Source organism: Tachypleus tridentatus, chromosome 2 (assembly GCF_004210375.1).
Source record: "Tachypleus tridentatus isolate NWPU-2018 chromosome 2, ASM421037v1, whole genome shotgun sequence".
Lineage (NCBI taxonomy): Eukaryota > Metazoa > Arthropoda > Merostomata > Xiphosura > Limulidae > Tachypleus > Tachypleus tridentatus.
The window spans coordinates 127,348,944-127,375,445 of NC_134826.1; the positions used below are offsets into that span (position 1 = coordinate 127,348,944).

The following is a 26,502-nucleotide window of genomic DNA, read 5'->3' on the forward strand; positions in this document are numbered from 1 at the left end:
CATTGAAGAGATGCATGTGCACTTATATTAAGTATTCAATAATATAAAACTGACCTCCAGTCTCACCCGTGTTTTAGTGGACTAGCATTTTGTAACATAGTCACATTTCAATTATACATTAGATATACATATAAAAATAATTTAAATAACTTATTTCTAAATAGTAATAAAGTTTTTAAAAATACAGAAGAATAAATCAAGAAGTGAAGCAAACAATTATCTTTAATTTGTCATAGACAAAGTACTATGACCTTTGTACTTGTTATATTGCTAAAGTCTTTCAAAATTTTGCATGTTTTTTTTAAGGTTTTATATATAGTTAAATAACCAAAAAATGATAATTACACTGATACCACAGAATTCCGCTATAATTTAATAAGCTTAGTAGCTAAGATTTATTTAGATTTTAAAGAATATGAAACTTTGAGCAGACTAAAGGCACAACCTACCTCCTTAAAAACTTTGAAAAGAATTGTGGTAGCCTTTTTTTTTCTCCAAAGATTAAAGTGGCTGAGAAAACCACTTTGGGGACATTCTAAGCTGTTAATTGGGTATTCACATGTTATATACTGTAGTAAGAGTATATAAGAAAAGAGTTGAATAAGGCTACCGTATTTGATTCAGTATCTAAGCCTCATCTCAACAAAATAAAAAGATATTAGGTTCTTTTATATTCTAGCTTATCAATATTAATAATCCAAGTTTCTAATTTGTATGAAACTATAGACTTGGTATTTTGATATCACAAACATCTTATTTTAAACAGTGCTGCATTTAGCATTCCATGTGACTCACTAAAATTTATATTTAAAGGTCTTCTTTTAATCTTTACTTTTAAATTACAAAATTAACTCACATATAAAGTTTGAATTATAATGTACAATTTGATTCTAAACTTATTGACAAAACCATAAAACAGTAGTTCAATAAAATTTTGAATGCAAGTCACAAACGAGATAACTAACATAACCTTTGAACCCTGACCTGTTGCAAAAGGGTTGATCTCATCTCAGTACTTTTGACTTTTTTAAATAAAGAAATCACAAAAACTAAAAGTACAAATTATTAATAAAAGTGTTAAACCTACATTAAACTACCCTTGTGAATGCAAATGTCTACCATCAACTTAATCTACAAAATGCAAAAAAAAGAAAAGAAAATATGTTCAAATTGTTTATATATAGCCAATTTTATAACATCCAAGTTAAGCTTTAATAATCAACTTTTGTTTATCCTTCTACACACTTACCATTGTACTGTGTATTAACCTGTTGTTGTGGAAACCCCAATTAAGGTACTATATTTCACTTAACATACTAAATTCACTTGAGAACCATTAATAAATGCTTTTGTTATGATTATTAAATTAATCTGTTGCTATGGAAAGCCAAATAAAGGTAACATGTTTACACTTCATAGAAATACACAGACCTAGAACAGTTTTTAAGAGTACAAAGTTACAAGCCACAATTAATAACATTTTATTAACTTTTATCATAAAACTACTTCAAGGACTACATGAATTAGTCATCCACAATTTTGAACTGGTAGACTACAGGGAAGAGCTAGTCAACACTACTTTCCCAACTTTCAGGGTTCTTATTTAATGAATGAATATCCATAACATTATAACACTCCAACAATGGAAAGGTCAGCATATTCACTAAAGGGTGTTGATCTTGTTATCCATAGACTGCGAGTCAAGTGCCATAAGTACCAGGCCACACCTGGCCTAAGTGGTTAGCAAAACCTAGACTATTTACTTTATGCACACACACACAGTCTTATTATGAACAAAAACTAAAGTTCTTTTTTCTTTAAAAATAAGTTTCAGAAAAAACACTTCAGAAATAAAAATACAATATAGCAATCACACATATCTACAAACCCTCATAGTCTCTTAGGTTTACTGTTAAGTAGTTTTCCCTTCAGACAAGTAGCACAAGCTATGGAATGGGAAAGTAAAACAAATTGATCAAATAAAGAAAACTAAAGAATTAATAAAATAAAAAGATTTCTTTGTTTAGTTATTTTACAAATCAATAACTTGATTGAGTATATATTCTTCAGTTTGAAGAGAAGGGCATAAAGTTCAGTATATTATTAAGGCAGTTAAAGCACATGTACTTGCCTCCAGCATATTTCTTTGACTGCTCCAAAGACGTCATAAACAGCTGTTTTACACTCTCATCAAACTTCGTAACAAACTTTTGGAAGTGGTCAGTTTTTTGTTCTCTATTAAAAAGAAACAAGATTTTTGTTGAAAAATCCTAACATTGTTTTATTATTATTTACTTAATCTAATTATTTATTTAATTATTTACTTCATATAATTTTCATATTTTAGCAACTTTTATATTTAACAATTAAAGAATAGACATGAAAAACAAGAAATAAAGTACTTAACTTGGTCTCTATTTTTAATGCTCTCAACTGTGAATGAAATTTAACCCCCCTTTTTTTTTCATACTCATGTTACTACAACACTGAATAATAAGCAGCACAAAGCAGACATTGTCTCAAAATATCACAAATTTTGTGGCTTTCTAACCATACAAAAATAGTTGTTAAATAATCAGTGATGGCAAGAAAACTCACTTGTAGAGAAAAAATATATATGTAGAAACGGCTGGTTTGGATTGAGAAAATTTTTTATGATTTGCCCTTCTTCGTTTCTCATCAGGTTCACAAAGAAAGAAAGATAACTGACCACATGTTTGAAGGGGGTTGTGTAACTGAGTGTAGGAATGTAGAGGGCATGCTTAGATGTCTGATTATATTTTTTAATATAGGTATGAAAGTGTTCCTTTGTATTGGTTTATTTTGGGCTTGAGTTGTTGTATAAGTGAGGCTTCTTTAATTTTGCATTTGTTTATGTTTGTTTATTTAGTATTTGGGTGTTTTCTATGGTTATTTTGTGTTTGATTTGCAGTGTTCAAAACTTTGAAGGTGACTTTTTGTGTTCTTTGAATCTGGTTTCCATTTATCTACTTGTTTCTCCAATATAAAAGTTATGGCAGTTATCACATTGTATTTTATAAATAATGTTGGTGTGGTGTTTGTCAGTGTAGTTTTTATGTAGTATAGACCTTAGTTTTGTGCCTGGTTTTTGAATAAATTTGGTATTAACTGGAATGTCACATTTTGTTACTAGTTTTTCCAAACATTGGTTATTTTTCTGCTGATGTCGAGAATATATGGTATGCAGCCATATATGGTTTCATGATTTTTTAATTCGTGGGATATATTTACTTTTGTTAGTTGATTTTGCTTTTTGTCTAGGTGTGTGTGTATAATGTTTTCTACAGTTTGTGGAGGAAACTTACTGATGTTGATGAAGTATTGTTTTATTTTGTCTAATTCATCATTAATTTTATCTCTACATTCCTACACTCAGTTACACAACACAACCCCTTCAAATATGTGGTCAGCTATTGGTCAATTACATCTTTCTTTGTGAACCTGACAATGACCAAAGAAGGTCGAAATGTTGTTCGCTCCTCTACATAAACAATTTTTTCAACCCAAACTAGCTGTTTTTACACATATAATAGTTGTTAAAATTCAGCTTAACTCATCAATGTGTTCCCCCATGGATGTGAACAAGAAGCAAAATAGACAATTCTCTGTATAGAAAATACACTATAATAGATTATTTGATAAATTAAACCTTGGCTTTCTATTGGTTATAAATAATACAGTGTGGACATCAAGAGAACAATTGGTAATTTGTAAAAGACAGGATGTGATAAATGGACAAGGTAAGATGGGTCAGATTTTATAGTATGTAGCTCTGAAATAAAAAAGCTATAAAAATTATACTTTGAGTACTTGAGCAATAATAATATTGAGTAATTTATGTTAAATTTTGTAGTTCTCAGATGGATGGTAAATAAAGCAGAGAAGATGGGATATCTAGAGGGCAAATGTAACAATTCTTATAATAGGGAGAAGCTAAGAATTCTCAAAATATTTTCTTATAAGATTAAGATCTTAAACCTATATAATATGAAAATTTGGATTATTAGCTATGTTTTGATGCTAAGTTTATTGCCTGTATTGAAAGTGATAATAATTAGGTGACACTATACCAGAACTTCCAAATATGGCAATTTAAGAAATTCTCATGTTCTTATCAAATTAAAAATAACTCTCTCAAGTAAATCTAAACATGTATCACAAGTTATTGTTTATTTGCAATTGACTCCACTTTATAACTTTTACTTCAATGTCTGTTGTGATGAGAAAATGCAAACTTAGAGTTAATTTTTTTCATACAGTTTTGTCCATAATATTTTTTCACAGTTTTGCCCATAATATTTATGCTGAATAAATTTAAACATGTTGTTTAACTCAAGAATAAAACTATAAAGTTCTCATTTGATTTGTTTGTGCAAAACTACATGAGGGCCATCTGCACTAGCTTTCCTTAATTTAACAATGATAGGTTAGAGGGAAGGCAGCTAGTCAAACAATATCCATCACCAGCTTCTGGGTTACTTCTTATCAACAAATAGTAGGATTACTATTACATTATAATACTCAGATGGATGAAAGGGCAAGCATATTTAGTGTAACAGGGATTCAAACCTGCAACCCTCAGATTGCAAAACAAATGCTCTAACCACAAGGACATGCCAAGTTTATGTGTTAAACTTTCTTTTTACAAGAAAGTGTGTAGTATTCTTAATTCCAAATGAATGATATTTTGGGTTGAATGGTTAAAAGATAACTAACAGCAAGCAAAACTTTTAATTTCACTTAAAATATCATATGAAACGTACACAGCAACTGGATCAAGATATCCTTCTGGTGGTTGAACTGCTAAGTAAAATGAAGCTCCAACAAGTTCATCCTTTTCAGCTTTCCGCTTTCCAGCTTTCCATTTCTATACACAATGCACAAAAATTATAAAAAGATAGTTTTTAATATCTTTACAACTAATGGAAGGACCTATTATGTTTAATACAACAGTAAATGTTTAGTGCATTTTCAGGAACTCTTTATGAATATGAAATATTCAACACCTGGAAGACTGTTAAATGATGAGCCTAACAAAGGTTAATCATTTTGCTTCAAATTCTTTCCACCAAATCAACTTTTTTTTGATATAAAATGTTTATATAGCTAAAAGTTAAAAAAACACACTAAAACTTTCAACCATACACTTTTTTTTTTTTTTTTTAAATGGGACACATGAAAATATTTCACACCTTTGAAAAACATGAAGACCATTCTTCATTATGGGAAGACGGGTTTTTTTAAGAAGTGAATTTTTAAATGAAGCTGATATAGAATAAGTTATAAAATCATGTTTTGCTATTTTTCATCAAGCAACTATGACACTAAGATAAGGATTTTATAAATATTTCTATTTTTATAATAAATCAAAAACATGCTTGTTACTTTACAAGACCATAATCTGCATTAAAAAAAAGAGAAATGATTTGAATATTTGAAAGTGTTGTACATCATTTCTGCAACTACTGAGAGCAACAGACAATACATTAAATTTAAACATATTTTTTCATCAATAAGCATGATTGTTTTCTTGAGGATCAAAATTTTTGTAACATCTGAGAAAAACTGATGAACAAAAATAACTCGATCAATTAATTTGAAAGAGAACATTATTTAAGAGAGCCTTTTTATTTTTAGCAAATGTAATTAATTTTAATTAACTGAATGAAGGTGAGAACTACACACATAATACAGAATCCTTTACATTATGTGCTTACATAAATAACATTAATGATATTACAGAGCCAAAGTTCCTATATTTTACCAAAACATCTGATAAAGAATATTACATTTGTAACTTACCTTTTCATCAACACAAGTAATGAAGTGTTTCCACACATCACTCTGAGATAACACTGGATGCCTACAAATCCTGTCAACCCACATCTGTAACTGAGCACGTCTGTGTTCTACAAACTCTTCTTGGTAACGACCTAAAAAAAAAGAAAAACTAATAACAAGTCTCTTTCACCATACGTGTGATACAAATGTACACAAGCACAGAAAAGCAATTAGCCATGTGTAATGTAGCAGAGTTACTCAAATTAAAGATAAACAGAGAAATTAGCAACTCTAGAAAAAACCCAACAAAATACAAAAAAAGATAATGAAGGGCTACAGCACTCTCTAATGTGAAATCAAACCCCAGAATTTAGAATCTAAGCATATTTTTGCACTGTTTAATCCAAACAAAGGAAAATGTGATAAGTTTTCTGGTGGAGAATTAAAATAAAACTAAATACAAATGAATGAAAGTTGATATTACCAACAATTGTTTGAATAATATGTGCAGAGTGAAGAGAGTTCAATGTGTAGTTTGAGCTTAACTACAAACAAATAAAAGCAGTTGTGGCAACACAATGTTTTTACCAACTAGATAAGCCCAACTTTTAACTAAAGAAAATGGAAAACAAGAGAGAAATATTTAACATAACATTCTGCTTTTTAGACAATGATTCACATTTTTGAAGAATTAAAAGTGGTGGAAGTTTATGCTTTATTACTATCTGTATTTAACTTGGAGAGTAACCCTCCATATGCATGCAGGAATGGGAAACATTAGAGGTAAATTAATGTGTTGCTAACTGTGTTCTACTTCATCTTGAGGAGTACTAGTTTTATAACACTTTTTTTTGTAAATTACAAAATACTGATAAAACAGGTATTTTGAAGCTATTAACTTCAATAAAAATGTTAATATAACTATATTACATTACTTACAATATATGAATCTAACAACCCAGTAATTATTTTTAGCTGACTAAAGATATTTCAAATTAATGCCATATTACATGTGGAAATCAGAAGATATTTTACTTAACAGTTGATTATTTTAAATAGAAAACAATAGCTTAGTTAGAAAGCCAGTTAAATTAGAATAATTTCAGGGTATTTTAATTCATTGGGCTTGATGTTTTGTGTTCTTAGTTACATTTTTAAAATTGATAAAAAAAATTACATACTACCAACATCATTACAAAATATAGGATTAGGGTTTGTTAGTTCCAAGAGCAAAGACAAGAATACAGGAGTACTACATTTTGTTTTTTTAGGTATATTTTTATTTATTGCAATAAAAATTATTGCAATGTAAAAAATATAAACTTAATTACGTTAAACAAGAAAATTTAGATTAAACTGTTCGTTTGCAAAGCTACATGTCAGGTTATCTGTGCTCTGCCCACCAAGCAAATCAAAACCTGGTTTCTAGCATTACAAGTTCACAGTCATATTGCTGTGACACTGAAGTCTTTAAATCAGACAAAAATTCAATTAAAAATAATTTGTAATAATAGCACAAACACATTGTGAAGTGTGATTGAGTCAAGCAGGAATGCTAGTAACTTGATTATTTGTTTACACAAAGCCGTTCCAGTGTGATAAATTACTTTTGTTTGTGGAAATGGTTTTCTGTATACTCTTAAAGGTTGTAAGTGTGGTTCTAAAGAATAAAATAAAGTGAACTCAGATTTGAAAAATCTTTTAGCTTTGACTGCAGTTAGTGTTATGATTAGAGAAAATGAAAGATACCAAATTTTACTGAAAGAATTTATATTAATTTTTGGTGCTAGAAGAGATATGAAAAAAAGTATTTTTAATATAAAAAATTGCCATTCACATTAACTCAGTAAAGGCTTTATAAATTCACAGAGTAATTTTCAGCAAAAATACTTTACTAAAATTTTTAATTTTTTTTGTACACAACAAACTTGTAAAGTTTATTAAAAGCATCTTAAACATCATGAAGATAAACTAAAAACAATTAAAAGTTAGAATATGTAAAGTATTATGTTTATATGATGGTTACAAAGACAGTCAAAATGACTGAATCTAAAGTATTAAGCTGAAAAAACTTTGAAATAATATCAAAAATATTGAGAAATCAAAGACAATTGTTTGTTCTTGGATAGTTACAATGATTAAAAATGTGATAACCATAACACTAATTTCAGTTAGTTGATTATTTTGGTGACATTGCTGGATTTATTTGCAATACTGATTAATCATTACTTTGTGACACTAATCAATATTATCAACATTCATAGGTAATCAAATATATCAACTGAATTAAACAACAAGCTCAAGTTGTGTTACAAATCTTCAGGTGTACAGTTGCTTCAAGATTACCAACTGTCTATGAGAAATAGCCACAGAAAGACCATCCTTAAGGAAACCAAGGACTGTCCATTCAAAATTCACAACAGTAACTACTCCAAGATAGGCAGTACTGTGTTTGGCACACAATGTTTAGGGATAATATTTTTTATTTTGAGACACATGTTGAATGATGTATAACAGTAACATTAACAGTACTAAAACTGGAAAATAGTTAACAAGTGTAAAACCAACATCACTCACACTTATCAGTTGGGTACTGATATTACATGCCACCATTCATGGAAATAATAAAAACACATAATACCACTAGCAGAAAATGGATGTCGATCTTTTATGATAATTATTCTACAGCTACAATTTCATTGTATCCAGTATACATGAACGAATATTCTGTTTCTTACTGAACACACCTCTCATATTTATTATATGTACGATGTCTTTATAAATATATTTTGTGGTACTGTTTCAAAATAATCCAGTTGTAAATAATCCCCTTTATACACAGAAACATGTAAAATATGTACACTGTTTTAAGGTTTATTATACTGCAATTATATTTTTTTTAATTTTCTAGGATTTTAAGTTAAATTAAGAAATAAATATTTCAACAGCTTGTTTCTTATTTAAATGCAGAACAAACTTTGTACTCAGTAACCAGTTTCACCATATTATTTTAGACCATTACATTTCTCAAATGCTGTTTTTCCACAATACAACAAGCTAAGAAATATGCATTTATAAAAATGAAGGTAATAATATAGCCTATTTGATATCTTACCTGATATCTGTTTATCTGGTAGTGGTGGTATAGGTATAGGGGTGAACTTTGCTTCCAAACGTTCGTGAAGCCAGTCAAAATGCTTGTACCTTCGACTAACTTGTATATTGTTGTACTGTAAAATAAACATTTCACATTCTGTTTACTCAGTGACCTTACACTATCATAAAGAAAATCTGCAGAACTAAATGTAATTTGTCCTGCCTGGAAATGTATGATGTAATATTGTTTCTCTCCATAAAAGTCCAGTTAAATATATTCTCAGTAATTGGATAATCTAAATCTACTGTAATATGTTGTGAAAGACAAATAAGGATAAAAAATGACTCAGAACACAGGATATGTTTTCTTCACACAGAAACATAATCAAACTGGTTTGTACCTTTACTGTTCTCTGTTATCCGAGTTTTACTGAAGTCATTTTAAGGATTGTTATGGTTTCTGGACGTGGCTAGTCGATTTTTTTAATTAGTATAACAAAAAAAATGTTAAACCTTTTGGTTACTTCAGATATTTTGGAATACAATTCACATAGCAGTAAGTACATAAAACCAAAGTTTCAAACTGTTGTGCTTAAATGAATTAAATATTTACTATAAAACATTATGAAATTCAAGGGGGTATTAGATCAAGGTTTGTAATTTGTTTTACCAATATAAATACACATTCCTAACTCTGAAGTTTGTAAAATATGGTCTGGTATTACCATTTTGCAGAAATATTTTCTGTTGTGATCAATTATTGGTAAAAGTTAGCAGAATGTTTTAAAAATCTTTTTACATCTACAACTACAACCATTTTCTGCAAGTTCATTATATAATAGCACCAGAGACAGTGTGAAATATCATTGCACATGTGTAAGCTACACATTATACAAAAGAATACAGTACTCGGTCTTTACTGATCAGTGTATTATTTATTTACACTAAAATATGCTGTAGCTTAAAAAAAGATCACTTATTTATTCTCTTATACAAAAAACAAAAACATGCAACTCCTAGTAATCTTACATCTCACAGCTTTTGAAAGAGAGATGCAATTTCCAAATGTTCACAAACAATGTAATTGGGTTCAGATATCACAAAATAAAGAAATATTGTTAAACAAGAAAAATAATAAGAATACTTACAGATGGTGTAATCTGATAAGCAATAAAGCTTTTCAGGCCCTTCAGTTTAGATTCTTTCTTTGGAGATGTAACAGAACATGTGTATGGGTTTGAAACGAGAGTCCACATTATTTCACCATCTACATTCTCCAAATAAAAATAAAACTTTATACTACTTGATCCAAATTTGTATATGACATGGGAAGTAATAATGGCACAACATAATACACAATTATTTGTAATTACCAAAGGAATTGTAGCTAATATAGATAATTTCTAAAATTCTGAATGATCTTAGTAAAACTTTAGCAAAATAATTTCAGTATATTGTTCAAACTTTGGCAAGAGAAGTTACAGTATTTATAGATCTTGAAACAAATAGCATTATTAGCATAATACAAGAAGTTAGCTACTATTTCTTTGCAAATATCAGGATGATTCTGAAACTACAGTGATGTCACATACAGTCATATCTTCAAAATACAAAATCAAATTGCATCAATATTTAAAAACTGCCTCCTAAATGTGACTGTGGCTAAATGCATACACAACTGCTCTTTCTAAAGAGAAATATCCATAGAACAAGATTGTTAAAAAAAATTGTGGAAGAAATTTTTAGAACAGCAGCAGGCTCCAGTCATACTATAAATCACTCAGAACAGTAAAATTTGTTATGATAGAAAAAACAGCCTCTGATGAACAAAGCTACTGAATTCAATGTAGCTGAGAATGTCTCTCTATCCTCAACAATATATTAAATAAAGTCAAAGCTGATAAATGCTCATTAATTGAAAGTTTGCACACTGCTGATGAGACATCTGACAAAAAACGGAGGAAAATCAAAAACAAAAATATTTTAAGGCACTTAGAATGTGAAAAATAAGTATTTATTGTCAGTTCTGATAAAACATAACTATTTCAGTAACCATTGAAAACCAACAATTTACTGTCATCCACATGATGTGCCATATTACCATGAAAGTAAGAGAATTCTTCAAAAAGGTCTCATGGTGGTTGTAAAATTTAGATGTACACAAAAAGCTACAGTTAAGGATAATCAAATCCAAAATTGAAGTCAAATCCAAATACTGTCAGACAGATGTTCCATGTCAGTTTTCTCTACAGACAGAATGTTAACAAGCTTGCAATTCCCAGGGCAAAACTTTCAGTTACACTTTAAAAACAATAGATGTTGCAACCTACCACCTTCCTGTCCCATAAAACACACAACAAAAAGTATAGTATAACAGAACTTCTAGGATTTAACTTCTATTTATATTCTTACATTTATATATCTAAGAAAAGTTTAGATACAAAATGGGGTTAATCCAATTCTTCTATCTTTAGGAAATCTGATTTTTTTTTCTGTAGCTTTCATGAAATGTTGGCTACTTATTAAATAAAACAATTAAACTTATCGTACAAAAATAACAAAATCTAAATATTTCAAATTTTATAAAATTTGTAATTTTAGTGTTCCATTAATTTAAATGTTTGTTATCTTAAATGACTGATGGTTTATGAATTAAAGGAATACTTCCTGCAACCTGCTAGAAATAATCTTAAATCATCTGTTTTTGCCTGTCTTTAAAATTTTTACATTTTATTAATTTATTATCTTTCCATGCTTATTTTTTTACAACATATGTCAGTGGGAATCCCAAGAATTTTACTGCATATTGAGCACAGAAGCAGTCAGTAGCTTTCTGTAGAAAGTGGGTGTGGCATCAATGAAAAGTTCAGAGAAATTTATTTCTCCCTCCAAACATTCCTTAAGAAACTTGAAAGAAGAATATGTGAAAATAGCAATCTTGATCCTTTTTTATATGGAAAGTTAACAAGGGGAGTGAAGAACTGTTCAAACCATAAAGAGAAAGAATATGTGAAAATAGCAATCTTGATCCTTTTTTATATGGAAAGTTAACAAGGAGAGTGAAGAACTGTTGAAACCATAGAGAGACAAATTTGACATTTTATGAGCTTTGGATCACGGGAGAAAGAAACAAAAACTTTCACAATTTTTCTTTAAGGTTTCTTTTAAAATAAAGAAATTAAAACTTGTTTGTGCACAATTTGATTTTCAAATTAAGTATCAAATTACCATAAAGTAAGTCAGAATTGATATAATTCTGCATGAAATTTTTTATTTTAATGTTTTGCTATTAGGCTATAATCATATTGGCAAATAGGCTCTATGTTGTTAAAAGCAACTCTAATTTAGAGTTCCTGTGAATCTTAGATAATTCTATATAGCAAAGAAAAGATTGCATTATTAGTTTACTTTCAAAGCATTGTTAAAAGTATACAAAAAGAGAGGAAGAGAGTGTGTGTAGTTTATTTATGCCTAGAAATGTATGGTATGTACAAAAAAAAATCTAAATTGATTATACATTTTCCTGGGGCAATGTTACTATCTTGGCTTCCAAATGTAAGTTGTATTTGGCAACTCTTTTAAGTCATTGTTATACTGAAATAAACTGTTGAAATGAATAACTTGATATACTGGTATTATATGGCAAGTCTTTTTTTTCTTTTTCACCCCTTTACTAACTTACAAAAACATTTAAAAAAAGAATACATAATACAAAATAGTTCTATTCTGCTAGTGTTTAATATTTATTTTCAAATTTTAGTATCCAGATTTAAAAAGTTATATTTTTTAAAAATAATATATGTAGCTTCTTATTAAAACAGCGTCGTATCTTCTAAACGTGTTCCTTATAATCATAATAAAAGGGCCCCTTCGTCTGTTTATTTACAAATTTAGGAAATCTTGAATAGGGAAAAATGTAGTTTGTGTGTCTGAGCTCAATAAACTTGTGCTACATTGTAGAAATTTAAGGGAATAATAAAAAAGTTAAATCACTAATGATATTCTTAACATGTGAATATTTACTGCTTTTCAAACAGTTTCTTTAATTTTAGAGCTGCTTTCAAAACTATAAATTGTGTATTTTGATAACTCAATCAAAATGAATGTTGATAAATGCTCAGTCTTTCTAAAACTTTTTTCACAGGAAAAATGAAAAATGGTCACTCTGTACTAAATAGAACGTTGCTAGTATGTCTTCTCAAATAACATCTTAAATGTGAATATTTGGTATGTACAGCTAAACCTCAACATATAAATTTTGCATTGCCTTGCATAAAATATTTTTACACATTTATAATTACACACACACACACACACACACACACACACACACACACACACACAGAGTTTCATGAAGCACAGTTGAAATAGTTGAAAAATCATTTTATAACTGTAGTTTTTGACTTTTTATTTACTTGTAAACTAAAGTGTGGTTCACATTTTATCACACAGATATTTCATTTTTGGACAACTCATGATGACATTTCATCAGGTAGCTTTTTCATTACTGGATTAATCATAATGCCATTGCAAAAACACCAAGATGACATCTGTTATTGTTATAACCACTGTTGTGTTTTTACAAACTTATAAAAACAAAGTCAAACATGTTTAACAAACTGGTCTGTGCTGTACAGTAATAACAAACTTAAACAAAAATATGATAATGCAATGTTTATGTTAAAACAATTTACTCAAACTATCCATATTTGTAGACTGTGGTCTGTCCAAATAGATAACATAAAAAACATACGCACTTTTGTCTGACTATTTACATTTGGGATGATCGAATATCAAATAATAACAATGTGCACAACACTTACTAATATCTGAATGATGGAATCTGCTGGAACATTTATTTTGGTTTCTCCCAAAATAAAAGCTTCACCACCAGACTTTACAAAAGTAGAGAACCTATAATGGAGTTATGTTGTTGTTTTTTTAATTACAACCATAAAGACTGGTATCAAAAAAACAAGAATTTACAAAATTAGGTACCAAATATTGTGACTATATCAATATTTGTTGGTTTTTTTACTTGACAGTGAAATAAACATACAACACACAAGATTAATTATGTGTATGCTATCCATAAACAATAGCAGTATGTAAATATATTTTAACATGCCACATTTATATATATTAAAAAAAGCCATATCCAATACCATTTTCCTAAATGGTTGCTCTAACTGCAAGATAAATTAATATACAGGATTCATTTTCTCCCAAACCAGAACCTGCACAGCAATCTTACTATTAAGAAATTTAACATTTAGCTCTCTCAAATCTTGCACTGTTTACAAATCATTATCTTGAAATTACTGTTTATTTTTTCCAAAGATAAACAAACAGTAATAAAATATACTAATTATAAAACAGCAAAACTAACAATTAGTGGAAATTAGACTTGGGACCTTATTGTGGAACTTGTCATACAAGAACATCCTTTGTGGTTAACTTGCTTTGCCTGTAATACTATTAAATAGTAATCTCTTTCAAGGGTATCAGAACTCTTTCTTAAACCAAACTTAAGATTTGACAGACAGAAAGAAAAAATAAAAAAGATTAGAAACCTGTTAATACTCTTTTTGACTGTTCCCCTCCCTGAAGCATCTTGACCACTAGGAGTGGTATTCCTTATGTCTCCAGCACTGCTGTTTTTCCAAGACTGGTCTGGGATTGAAACTCCATACATGCCTGGCCCTGAGAATTGCTCTTGCTAAAAAAGAAAGTCAAACACTCAAAATCAAAGGAAGTACACCAACAATGTGAACAAAAACATTCAAAAATAATATTATGAATTTTACAAGAAATATAATGGTAACGAAAACATGGATGTAAGTATTAAGTGCAACAAATCTAAATTATTGTTTTAAATAAAGTATACAATTCCATTTTTTTCTTCTAACCTGAAAATGTATTACTGATATATTCTCACCTTTTCACACAAGAGTTTTATCTTGCTTGTATGTCTGCTTATAAGATGTGCATTCTACTAGTCTTAATGTAACTACTCTTGTAAACTTGTGTGTTTAATTTGAACTGTGCTGGTGCATGGTGACAATGTGCACCAGTGCAGGAAGGCAAAACCAACCATTAGGATACTTTTCTTTTTCTTTTTTTTTTAACAGAAGTGAAGAAAAATGAAAAGAGAAAAATGAGTCCATTTAAAAGACATTAGGTAAATTGAAGTACAGTTACTGATGGAAGTCTAAATCCTGCAGAAGATGAAACAGCAAGACTGTAAAGAGAATGAGGAATAAAAATATGGGAGTTGAACACACAACCTTTTGAAATAATGATTTAATGTATAATCATCCATTAGGTTGTTCTCTTATCCAAACTTAGGAAATTAAAACATTGATAGTTTGTCTGCAAACCAATCTGTAGCCTTTGGAACAAACTAAAAAAACTTTGTAGCATGATACACTGAACCAAGGGATATGTTACAAGGAGGTTATTACCTAGCCCCCACCCAAACCTGGGATTCAGCCACAGCAAAAAATACGTTAGTTAAGATCGCCACAGTCTTGGACCAATTTTTACTCCTAAAACTTTATATTTTGAAATTTTTCTTGAAATTGTTTTTGTGTTTGACATTTTTGTAACATGAAAAATGGTAAGTAAAGCACAAGGTCAAACCCTTAAAGTTGCAGGATTACATCTGAAAAGTCCCTGCTTTTCTCATTATCAATTCTATATTGAGTGTATAGTAGTAGGAGTCAAAAGAAACCTTTTATTTTGGTCAAGGAAGGAGAAACATTTTAATGTGGTCTGTCAAGAAGTGATTGATTGATTGATTTAGTGTTTTAGTGTTTTATGGCACAAAGCAGCGAGGCTATCTGTGCCAGACATTCGGTAAAAATCTAAAAAAAATAAAAATAAATAAATGTAGTAATAGACATAAATGGAAATGAAGGTAAAACAAAAAAGTATAAAACCAATGTTGACACCTAGTCTACAATGTTAAGACAGAAGGCAAAGTATAAGAAGTTGTAAGGTATGTACTCTAGCAAAAAGGTAATGATCATAACCCGCCAGGAAGACTAACAGGTAAGTTCAAGAACCACCGTCAGTCACCTGAAGTTGGTCTTTCCAGTTCTGGTTCCGGGTTATGTGTCATAGCAACCAGTATCAAAATGTAAAAGAATAGAAGTTTTAAAAGATACATAGCAAAATTGTAACAATGAGTAGCCAAATGTCCAGTAAAAAGATAAAGTCAAGTAAATGGAGTAAAATTTGTAAAAGTAAATGAAGGTAAAAAACAAAACAGTAATTAAAACAGAAAATGGTGTAAAAACCAATGGTGACATCCAGTCTTCAAAGTTGTAAAATATTTACTCTAGCAAAATGGTAATGATCATAACCCGCCAGGAAGACTAACAGGTAAGTTCAAGAACCACCGTCAGTCACCTGAAGTTGGTCTTTCCAGTCCTGGTTCCGGGTTATGAGTCAATATGGCCAGTACTAAAAAGTAAAGTAGTAAAAGTGTGAACTGATATGCAGCAAAAGTATAATAACAACTCGCCAGGACGACTAACGAGTAGTTCAAACAGTAGCGTTAGTCACCTGAAGTTGGCCTTTCCAGTCCTGGTGTCGAGTTATTTAATGTTCTGGCCATTGTCCAATGTCAAATTGAATGAGAGAAATTAAAACTGTAAAAAAGAAACCACAATTAAAAAGGTGTAATGAATAAATATGCAACACTTAAATGAGATTAAAAAGATTAATGGCCATTAAAAAATTAAAAACATTATCAAGGTGGACAGAGTCACCATCACCAATAACTCTGTCCAATCTTACAGACTGACCCTAGGAAAAAAATATGTTTAAAATATTGCCATCGTTGAGAATTGTAACGATGGCAAGAAAGTAAAACGTGGCTGATAGTGATTTGAGTGTTACACAAACTACACATTGGTGCATCAGTTCCAGATAAAAGAAAATGATGAGTTAAAAAACTGTGACCAATGCGTAGCCTAGTGAGAACAACTTCCTCCTTCCGAACTTTACGGAAGCTAGATGGTCAAAGTCCAATTTTGGGTTTGATTTGAAAAAGTTTGTTGTCACGTTGCTCATTCCAAGTGGACTGCCAGCTGGCACGGAGCCGAGCCTTAAAGACAACACCATAGTCCATGTACGGAATAGGCATAGGAGTGATGGTGCTGAAGCAGACATATTTAGCTGCCATGTCTGCAAACTCGTTCCTGCAAACACCAACATGGCCTGGTATCCAGAAAAACTGGATTGAAGTAGCTGCTAATGAGAAATGGGCCAGTCGGTTTCAAATATCAGCGAGAATAGGATGTGAGCTAACGTGTAGCAATTCAAGGCAAGTATAGAACTAAGCGAATCAGTATAAATAGTGCAGTTGGAGTACTGCTCAGCTGCATTATGATCCAGGGCAAGAGATATGGCATACAGTTCAGCAGTGAACACAGAAGCTGTAGAAGGGATTCTGCACACAATTACTGACCCATAGCAAACCATAGCAGAGCCCAGTGAATTACCTGATTTGGAAACATCTGTATAAATGGGAACTGAATGATTGTTTGAAAAATATTCATTGAATAAAAGACGGTACTTCCAATCTGGAGTATCTGCCTTTTTTAGGTGACTGAAAGAAAGTTCACATTTGGGGGCTGTAATAAGCCATGGTGGGATGGGCCAACCTGTGGAATCTGCAATGTTATCCAAGGACAGACCCAATTCATCCAATTGCGCCCGGATGCAAATGCCAAACGGAGCAATGACAGATCGTCTGTTCTGAAAAAGTACTGCCCACCGAGAAAGGAAAACACATTTCCAGGTGGGATGCTTTGGTAAGGAATGAAGTTTCGAAGTATATTGTAAAGATAGTTGCAAACGGCGAAGGTGTAGAGAAGGTTCATGAGATTCAATGTATATACTTTGAACTGGAGAGGTACGGAAAGCCCCAGTGCAGAGTCGAAGTCCTTCGTGATGAATGGGGTCCAGCATCTTTAAGGCCGAGGGTCTGGCAGAGCCATAGACCATTGATCCATAATCGAGTTTCGATCTAATAAGAGCACGATATACCTTTAACATTGAACAGCGATCTGCCCCCCAACTGGAAGAAGAGAGAACACGGAGGATGTTCAGTGCTCTTGTGCATTTGACCCGAAGCTGCTTTAAGTGTGGTATAAAGGTCAGTTTACGATCAAAGATAAGCCCTAAGAACTTGGTCTCCAGGACCACTGGCAGCAAAACTTCACCGATATGAAGTTCAGGATCAGGGTGAATACCCCGTCGACGGCAAAAGTGCATGCATACGGTTTTGGAGAGAGAGAAATTAAAGCCGTTCGCCAGAGTCCACTTCCGTACACAATTGAGGGCGGTTTGTAGTTGCCGCTCAATATATCTCATGTTTGACGACTGACATGAGATGTGAAAGTCGTTGACATACAACCCATTTGCAACAGTGAGAGGGAGTTGTTCAGTGATGGCATTTATCTTTATACTGAAGAGTGTAACACTCAATACACAGCCTTGAGGGACTCCAAGTTCCTGTACAAAAGAACGGGAAAGTGTCGAACCCACACGAACTTGGAATCTCCTGTCCATTAAAAATTTTTTAATAAACATGGGTAGATGGTCACGTAACCCATATGTATGGAGGTCTCGCAAAACGCCATACCTCCATGTTGTGTCGTAAGCCTTCTCTATGTCAAAGAATATTGATATAAGATGTTGGCGGTTGAGAAAGGCTTCTCTGATAGATGTTTCAAGACGAATTAGGTGGTCTGTGGTGGAGTGCTGTCGACGGAACCCACACTGGGTGGGCGAGAGGAGGTTGTTTGATTCAAGGAACCAAACAAGACGAGCATTAACCATCCTTTCTAATGTCTTACAGAGACAGCTCGTCAAAGCAATTGGACGGTAGTTTGAAGGAATCTTGGGATATTTCCCTGGCTTAGAGAAAGGTAAAATAATAGCCTGGTACCAGGCATCAGGAAAAACATTCTCCTGCCAGATCTGGTTGAAAACAATCAGAAGGACATCAAGAGAAGCAGGAGATAGATGGTGCAGCATGTCAATGAATATCATCAGGTTCGACAGACGTACTGGCAGACCGATGAAGGGCCATTTTTAGTTCCACCAGGGTAAAGGGACAATTACAGTCAAAGAAACAGTCAGTTCGAAAGGAAAGAGGTGATCGCTCTGCCCGAGTCTTGATGGCCAGGAAGGTGGAGGAACAAGCAGAAGTGCTAGATACCTGGCAAAAGCTTTCACCTAGAGTGTTAGCGATGTTCAGAACATCAGTCACCTCCTGACCATCAGAGAGTAAGATCGAGAGGGACAGAATTGTAGTGCCCATTAACCTTTCGAATCCTGTCCCATATGATCTTGGAACTGGTGGTAGAAGATATGCTGGTTGTGAACTTAATCCAAGATTCCTTCTGGCTTTGACGTCTTACCCTCCTAGCATGTGCACTGGCCCATTGGAAAGCAACCCGGTTTGAAAGTGTGGGATATCTACGAAAAGTATCCCAGGCCCGCTTTTGAGCCTTCCGTGCTAAGCAGGATTCCACCACGGACGAGGATATCGTGGAAAACATGTTGAGGTTTTAGGAATACACTGAGCAGCTGCATGTCTAATACAGTCAGTTACCTCTGCCACACAGTCGTCTATTGATGGCTGATTTACGATGGCAGGATCAAGTTCTGCAAGAGCTTTGAAAGTGGACCAGTCTGTCTGATCCAGCTTCCATCGGAGCACGCGGGTAGGGTGGCATCGACCACGGCCAGTCTCTTTCAAAAGGATCGGAAAATGATCACTGCCTAGTGGATTACTGTCAACCCTCCATGAAAAATGGGAGAATAATGAAGGGGAGCAAACTGAGAGATCAATAGCGGTAAAGGACTGACTAGGTGCATGAAAGTAAGTGGAAGAACCAGTATTGAAAAGAGAAAGATTGTGATCAGAGAGCACAGATCGGCCCCTCCCATCAATAATAGCACTTCCCCAGAGGGGATGATGTCCATTAAAATCCCCTAGGATTAGAAATGGAGATGGCAATTGTTCAACGAGAGCATCAAGATCTGATTGATCATATGTCTCTCCAGGGGACAGGTACAGAGAACAAACAGTGATGGTATGACCCAAGGAAACACGGATGGCTACAGCCTCCAAGGGCGTGTTGAGTGACAAAGACAGGGTGGGCATGTGTTGATCAACCAACAGTGCCACCCCTCCATGTACTCGACCATCACACAACCTGTCATTTCTGTACAGAGAAAACATGCCGAATGGAGACAGTATCAGCAGTTTTGAGAAATGTTTCTTGTAAAGAAAGACAAACAGGATGGTAGGAAGCAATCAGCGTTTTGATATCATCCAGATTAGAACGTAAACCTCGACAGTTCCATTGTATCAACGTGGCCATTTTTAAGAACGGGTAGGTGAAGTGGATGGAGAACCCTTCGGTTTACGACCTCGTCTTTTTTCTTTACTGTCTTTAGTCGGAGGAGGTCTATCAACCTCCATGGATCCTGCTCTGGGTCGGGTGGGCAGGTTTTTGTTATTGGAAGGGGAATCCAGTGACTGAGGACGCGAACGAATAATTGTTTTGTCTCTTGTGGTGGGAGAAAAAGATGTATCAGAAGAAATGCCTGTATTTGAAACTGAAGGATGTGGATCTTGAGGTTTGTTGGAAGGTATGGGAGGAACAGAGATGGGTGTGGACGTCGATTCAACCTTTTTAACCATGGAGGTCAAAAGGCTTTTCATTTGTTTTGAAAACGATTCTCTTGGAGGCACAGAGAGATCTGTCTGCACTCCCACTGTAGTTGTGGAATGAAGTGCAGCAGCATATGTCCGAGATGGAGTTGTGGACAGCAATTTCCAAGCCTCAGGATAACTAATGTTATGTGTCGTTTTCAAACGCTGCACCTCTTTTTCCTCCAACCATTTTGGGCAAGAATGAAAGTAAGAGGGGTGAGAACCATTGCAGTTTACGCAATGTGGGTTCATGTCACAGTCATAGGCATCGTGGTCCTTGCCTCCACAATGAGCACATGTCAGGGAACCACGACAAGATGTCTTTGAGTGGCCGAATCTCTGACATTGGAAACATCGAAGAGGGTTTGGTATGTATGGCGAACCCTGCAAATGAGATAACCTGCCTTGATGGTGGCAGGTGCACGTGGTGAAGTAACTGTTAAAACAAGGGTATTTGTTGGCAGTGTAACTCCATCTTTGCGAGTGGAGATGCGCTTCACTGCAGAAACTCCTTGAGTGGAGAGACCAGCGAGAATCTCTGACTCGGGAACGTTCTTCAAATCCTTTCAACAATAACTCCTAAAGAATTCAAGGTAGCATGGGGTGTAACCTCAATAGGTATATTCCCAATTGCCTTTGAATTCAAGAGGAGTTCACTGTGTTGGGATGTGGATGTTTCAACCAATATGTCACCAGATCGAAGTTTCTTTACTGACTTTGGAGAGCCAGCAAGTCCCTCTAGTCCCTTTTGAATAAAAAAAGGAGACATTTGCCCTAAAGGTTTTTCCGAAAGAGAATGTAATATAAGAAAATGAGGTACGTGTGTTACTGATGTTGAAGATTGCTGTTCTGAGTATTCAAGACGTGGTCGCTTACCCATTGACTGTTTTTTTACAATTTTATTTAAATTTTTTGGAGGATCCATAGGAAAAGGAAAAAATTTCGGTACCCACTGACCCCACCCACCATGGAGCCCTACAAGGGGACGCACTACAAAGTCACGCAAGGACAATGCAGCAATGCCAGGGTTTCGTGAGCACTATACCCAAACACCAGCATCAGGCACAATGTCCACAACACCCGTTGAGAACTTCCAACACTGGTACTTGGTTGACTCTAGCCCAAGTGGACCAGCCGATTGACCCAAGGAATTCGAGGCCAAAGTGGTGTGTTAGGGTTGGACCCCTCAACCACCAGGATCCTCTCCTCCCCTTCACTGGTCGCCACGCACGGCAAACACGTGGGTGGATGTTTAGATCCCAGAGAAGGTAACCAGATAGAACAGAACCTTCCCTGGGAGGTCCCCTCACCACATACAGGAATCCACACCGAGGGGTGTCAAGAAGTGCTCAGAGCATCAACAAATACTGAGAGTGTACAGAAATATTAGTGAAAGTAATAAGTAATATTACTGTAATGCAATTTCTTTAATGTTGGATAAAGTAAATTAAGTGTGAAATAAGTTTTGATTTAATTTAATATTCAAGCCCTACATTTATTCCGTGTTACTTGATGTAAGATAGGCATCTCAGCTTGTAACCAAAATAAGATTGAGATCATGATTTAATGCATGATTACATTAATATCAGCAACAATAACTTTGTCTTTTATATACAAAAGACAGATATATTCCAAATGACATTATGTTGCACCTACAGAATCAACCTATCAATATTTCAGTTTTTACACTAAAAACAAAGCAAAATCATATGCGACATATAATAAATAATAACGTTTTCTTTAGGAAATTTTATTGCTTATAGTTTTTCTTTCTTTCAAACATATCAGAGTTTGTTCAGGAGATATTGTAAAGGAGTCCCTACAACAACAATAATCTTGTAATATAAATGCTTTAAGATTGTTCTGCAAGAATAATGAACACAGCACTAACTTGTAGACATTGAATCAATATTCAAACTTTGAATTGTCACTATGGTAAATTAAAGTATTCATGAGATATTACATGATTCTCTTAAATCTATAAATATTCACCTTTCACTTGAATGTAATAAACTTTCATTTCATATATTTTAAATATCACATTACCAGAAAGCAATACATTTCTAAGAACTTATGAGAGAAAGCAAGGAATATACAATAGCATGACAATCATATTATATCTGCAATATCCAGCCAATGAGGCCTTTCATCCATTATAAGGGTTCACCAGGTCACCTGGTATATGATTAATATTTAATAACAATAGTAAATTAAATGAAGAAATGCACAAAATGAAACAGAAATACATAACATTCATGGTGAAAAAAATCTGTACAATGATTCACTTGGATTACAGAAGTTTAAAATCCAAAATCAGTACAAGGTATATAAACATTCTTGAACCTACACCAATCTTTAGACAAAACGATTTCTACCTTTACATTTTTGGCATCAACACTTTACCATACTTAATGAAATGCACTGTATCTATGCCTTTTGTTGGTCTCACTACAATTTTTTATGTTTATTACCTGAGAGCTAAATGTTGACTCATCATCATCCCAGTCATCGTCCCAATCATCACCAGGATCAAAATGTTCATAGTTTGTGACTTCCTGAGGAGCATCCTGGCCTGAAGAAACTACAGAACTATCATATTCAAGTCCCCTAGGAGGAGGTGGTGGTGGAACTGCAGGAGGTTGGCTAGAAATTATCTGTAATTAATTAATTTGTTCAACAAATAATTAGATATACTGGTAAAAGACCCATTCACATCTTGTTCAGTATAACAGCTTAATATTAATAATAAACAAAATTATATCACCAAGTTTGTTGTTCTTGTTTGATTGAACACTCTATTCCATTTTATTTCATAGTCACTTATTACTAGTGTTAAAACTTTTTTTTATAATAAACACCACTATGAACTACAGAAATTAAATAACAACTTGAATGGTAATACAATATAACAATAAAAGTGTGTGTGACCACCATAACTCCAAGGACTTATAATCCTGAAATATTGCAGACATACTGAGTGGATCCTGAGGGTGTGCACTTTAGTATTTTTACTTATCCTCATGAGTGACTGCACATATTTTTGTGAGGTAATAAAGTGGAAAAACACATAGAAAAAAAATGGTATTATTACTTATCCACATGCATGTGAGCATCGTTTAAACGAGACAAGCTCGAAAAAAAAACAAAAAGAAAAGAAATTATTCTTTATATTAGGATGAGAAATCACAGCCAGCCAGATTAACAGACATGCATGTGTGTTTGACCACCTTAGCTCCAACAGGAAAGAACCTAGAAACCAGAAATTTTGCACCAATACTAAGTGGACCCTGAGGGAGTGCATATGGGTATTACTAATATCTGCACATATGCACACCTTTTTAATAAGGTAAGCTAGCAAAATCTTCATAGGAAAACAATGGTTCCTTTTACAACAACTTCAAATATGTAGAAAATCTAGAGTTTTTGTCTACAATGCATTCCAACAATTGCTTTTATGTCATGATGCTTGGGTTATACCTTTATGCTAAAATGGGTTCAGAATACACACACACTCAACTAACTCAAGCAAAGCTAGGTAATTTTACTAGGGTGTGTGTGTGTGTGTACACTATTAAAATATAAGCATTTTCATTGCCTCTTTAAACACTTTTAGAATCTATGGTAAGCAAGTTTTCAAGACATCTAACTACAAATACTTTAAAATTTGCACTATATTTACTTCATATTTGAATATCCTAAAAATATTTGACCATTAAAACTATCTAGCTGTGGAAGCAAGTTTAGAGCAAAAATCACATACATCTAATAGAAAATATTGATTTGAAAAAGGATTGCATGATATGATCATGGTGAAACATGTCTACAAATAAAGCCTCACATGTTGTATTGTAAAGCATATCTAAAAATAGTAAAATTATGAAAAAAGTATTCAGGCACAGATATTTATGTCAAATCCATTAAAATTTTAACAAACTCTTAAAAAATTAAATCATGAGTGTATGTACATTGTCTTCTTTTAAAATAAGCTGACAATTTTGTTACAATATCATGTATATTTATAGAAAAAACACAGTAGAGAATAACTGATTATTATAACATGACAAAGAGAAATTATACATGACAAAGAGTAACATTATATGTTATCAGATAATCTAGAATGCAGCTTTATCTCCTGTGTCAGAATTATTTCTGAAATAAACTAAAAAAAAGTAACATTTGTTATTTTACTTTTGACAGCCTGTACTTATATATTAAAAAAAGATTTGTCGTCTTATTATTTTATGTTTTTCTCCAGTGTTAATGATACATGATTTAGAATATACCTCAAAGGTCTGTTTGTTTCTGAATTTCCCACAAAGCTACACAAGGGCTATCTGCACTAGCTGTTCCTAATTTAGCAGTGTAAGACTAGAGAGAAGGCAACTAGTAATCACCTCCCACCACCAACTCTTGAGCTACTCTTTTATCCATGAATACTGAGATTGACCATCACATTACAATGCTCCCATGGCTGAAAGGGCGAGTATGTTTGGTACGATGGGGATTCGAACCCGCGACCCTCAGATTAGGAGTCGAACGCCTTAACCCACCTGGCCATGCTGGGCCAAACCTGACAGAGATCAGCACAAGCAGCATTTCTAATGCCATCTAGTAAACACAGATTATAAAACATGATAATATGCAAATAAAGTTAGACAAATATTTAGAAATAATCAGCCATAACAGAATGGATCTTCAGTATAACTACTTGTATTTTAGAAAAGAAAGACAGAAAAAAAAAGAAGAGTTCCTTTACATATATGAACCCTCACCTCGACATAACCTGCTGGAAATAAACCAGTTTCTCCTCGTTCATTCGTTCCTTCCCACCATCCTTCACCCACATCCTTTTTCAAAAGAAAGTAACAGCTTTATCACTTCAATTATCATTATTATAAAGCATTGAAAGCAACTCAAAATTATATTAATTAAGATTTTGTGAAACACTGTCTTTAATCTTTAAATAGTAAATTTCTAAATTTGCATTCTACTTATCAAAATGTAGTATCAATAAATACTTCCCACTTTTAAACATTTGGAAATGTTTTCTTGTTTTTTCTATGACCTTTACTTTTGTCCTTCACCTGGCATAACCAGACAATCATATAAATGTATTGAGTAATCCAATACTTACCTGAGATGTTATCTAAAACAATTCATATATTGATAAATGGTTAATAGAAATTACCTATGTAGTTACATGTAATCCTTCAATATAAAAGACCAGTGAATTACTGTAGGCAATGTAGAGCTCTTAATCAAATTGACAATTGAAATGAGAAAAGTTATATCTGTAACCAAAGGTTAGCATTGAAATGCACTCAGTATTCAAGCTTGTGGTATCAGAAAAGCTTTAAAGAATATAAAAGTGGTCAAAACTAAATGTTCTAACAGCATCAATTTGTTTTCTCTTTTTTTAAACTTTAAAACTTAAGATACTATTTTAAAGAAAATGTGAAGCACAAATCAGAGAATGCTGTATGTGAGAAATCACTGAATAATGAAACAAATGATAGAGACTAACATTCAGTATAACTTATTTTTCATGTTTTTAACTAAGTACTTGAACATATACAACAACCTGAAATATGGTCCAATTGCATCTTCAGGGAAAAAAACCCTGAAAGATACCTAAGAAAGAGTTTAAATAATGTAATGTAATGTGCATGATGTGCAGTTATTGTAGAATGTAACAGTTGTGAGGATTTACAGACCACATTTCTACAGAATTTTGAAAGGGACATTTTTTTCTCTGTGGGATCTCTGTTAAAACAGCACTGAAAATTTTCTCAGTGACAGTATCCACTGGCATATAAGTTCATAAATCACTAATAATATATACTAGAATAGAATCATGTTTTAAA

At 32.9% G+C, this 26,502-nt stretch overlaps 1 protein-coding gene across 7 annotated transcripts in view; it reads right to left on the minus strand.

The window, feature by feature from the left end:
- The window catches only part of LOC143245062 (sorting nexin lst-4-like), a 109,563-nt gene that overhangs the window by 12,895 nt on the left and 70,166 nt on the right, over positions 1-26,502 (minus strand). For 4 of the 7 annotated variants that reach the window (XM_076490863.1, XM_076490865.1, XM_076490862.1 and 1 more), the window contains exons 3-11: positions 25,411-25,485; positions 23,110-23,292; positions 14,472-14,617; positions 13,722-13,812; positions 10,047-10,172; positions 8,918-9,032; positions 5,824-5,954; positions 4,785-4,888; positions 2,132-2,235 (exon numbers count right to left, since the gene is read on the minus strand). In XM_076490863.1, coding sequence (XP_076346978.1) covers positions 2,132-2,235; positions 4,785-4,888; positions 5,824-5,954; positions 8,918-9,032; positions 10,047-10,172; positions 13,722-13,812; positions 14,472-14,617; positions 23,110-23,292; positions 25,411-25,485 — 1,075 coding nt within the window. The remainder of the gene's footprint in view (positions 1-2,131; positions 2,236-4,784; positions 4,889-5,823; positions 5,955-8,917; positions 9,033-10,046; positions 10,173-13,721; positions 13,813-14,471; positions 14,618-23,109; positions 23,293-25,410; positions 25,486-26,502) is intronic. The other 3 variants (XM_076490868.1, XM_076490866.1, XM_076490867.1) reach the window with 1 other exon arrangement.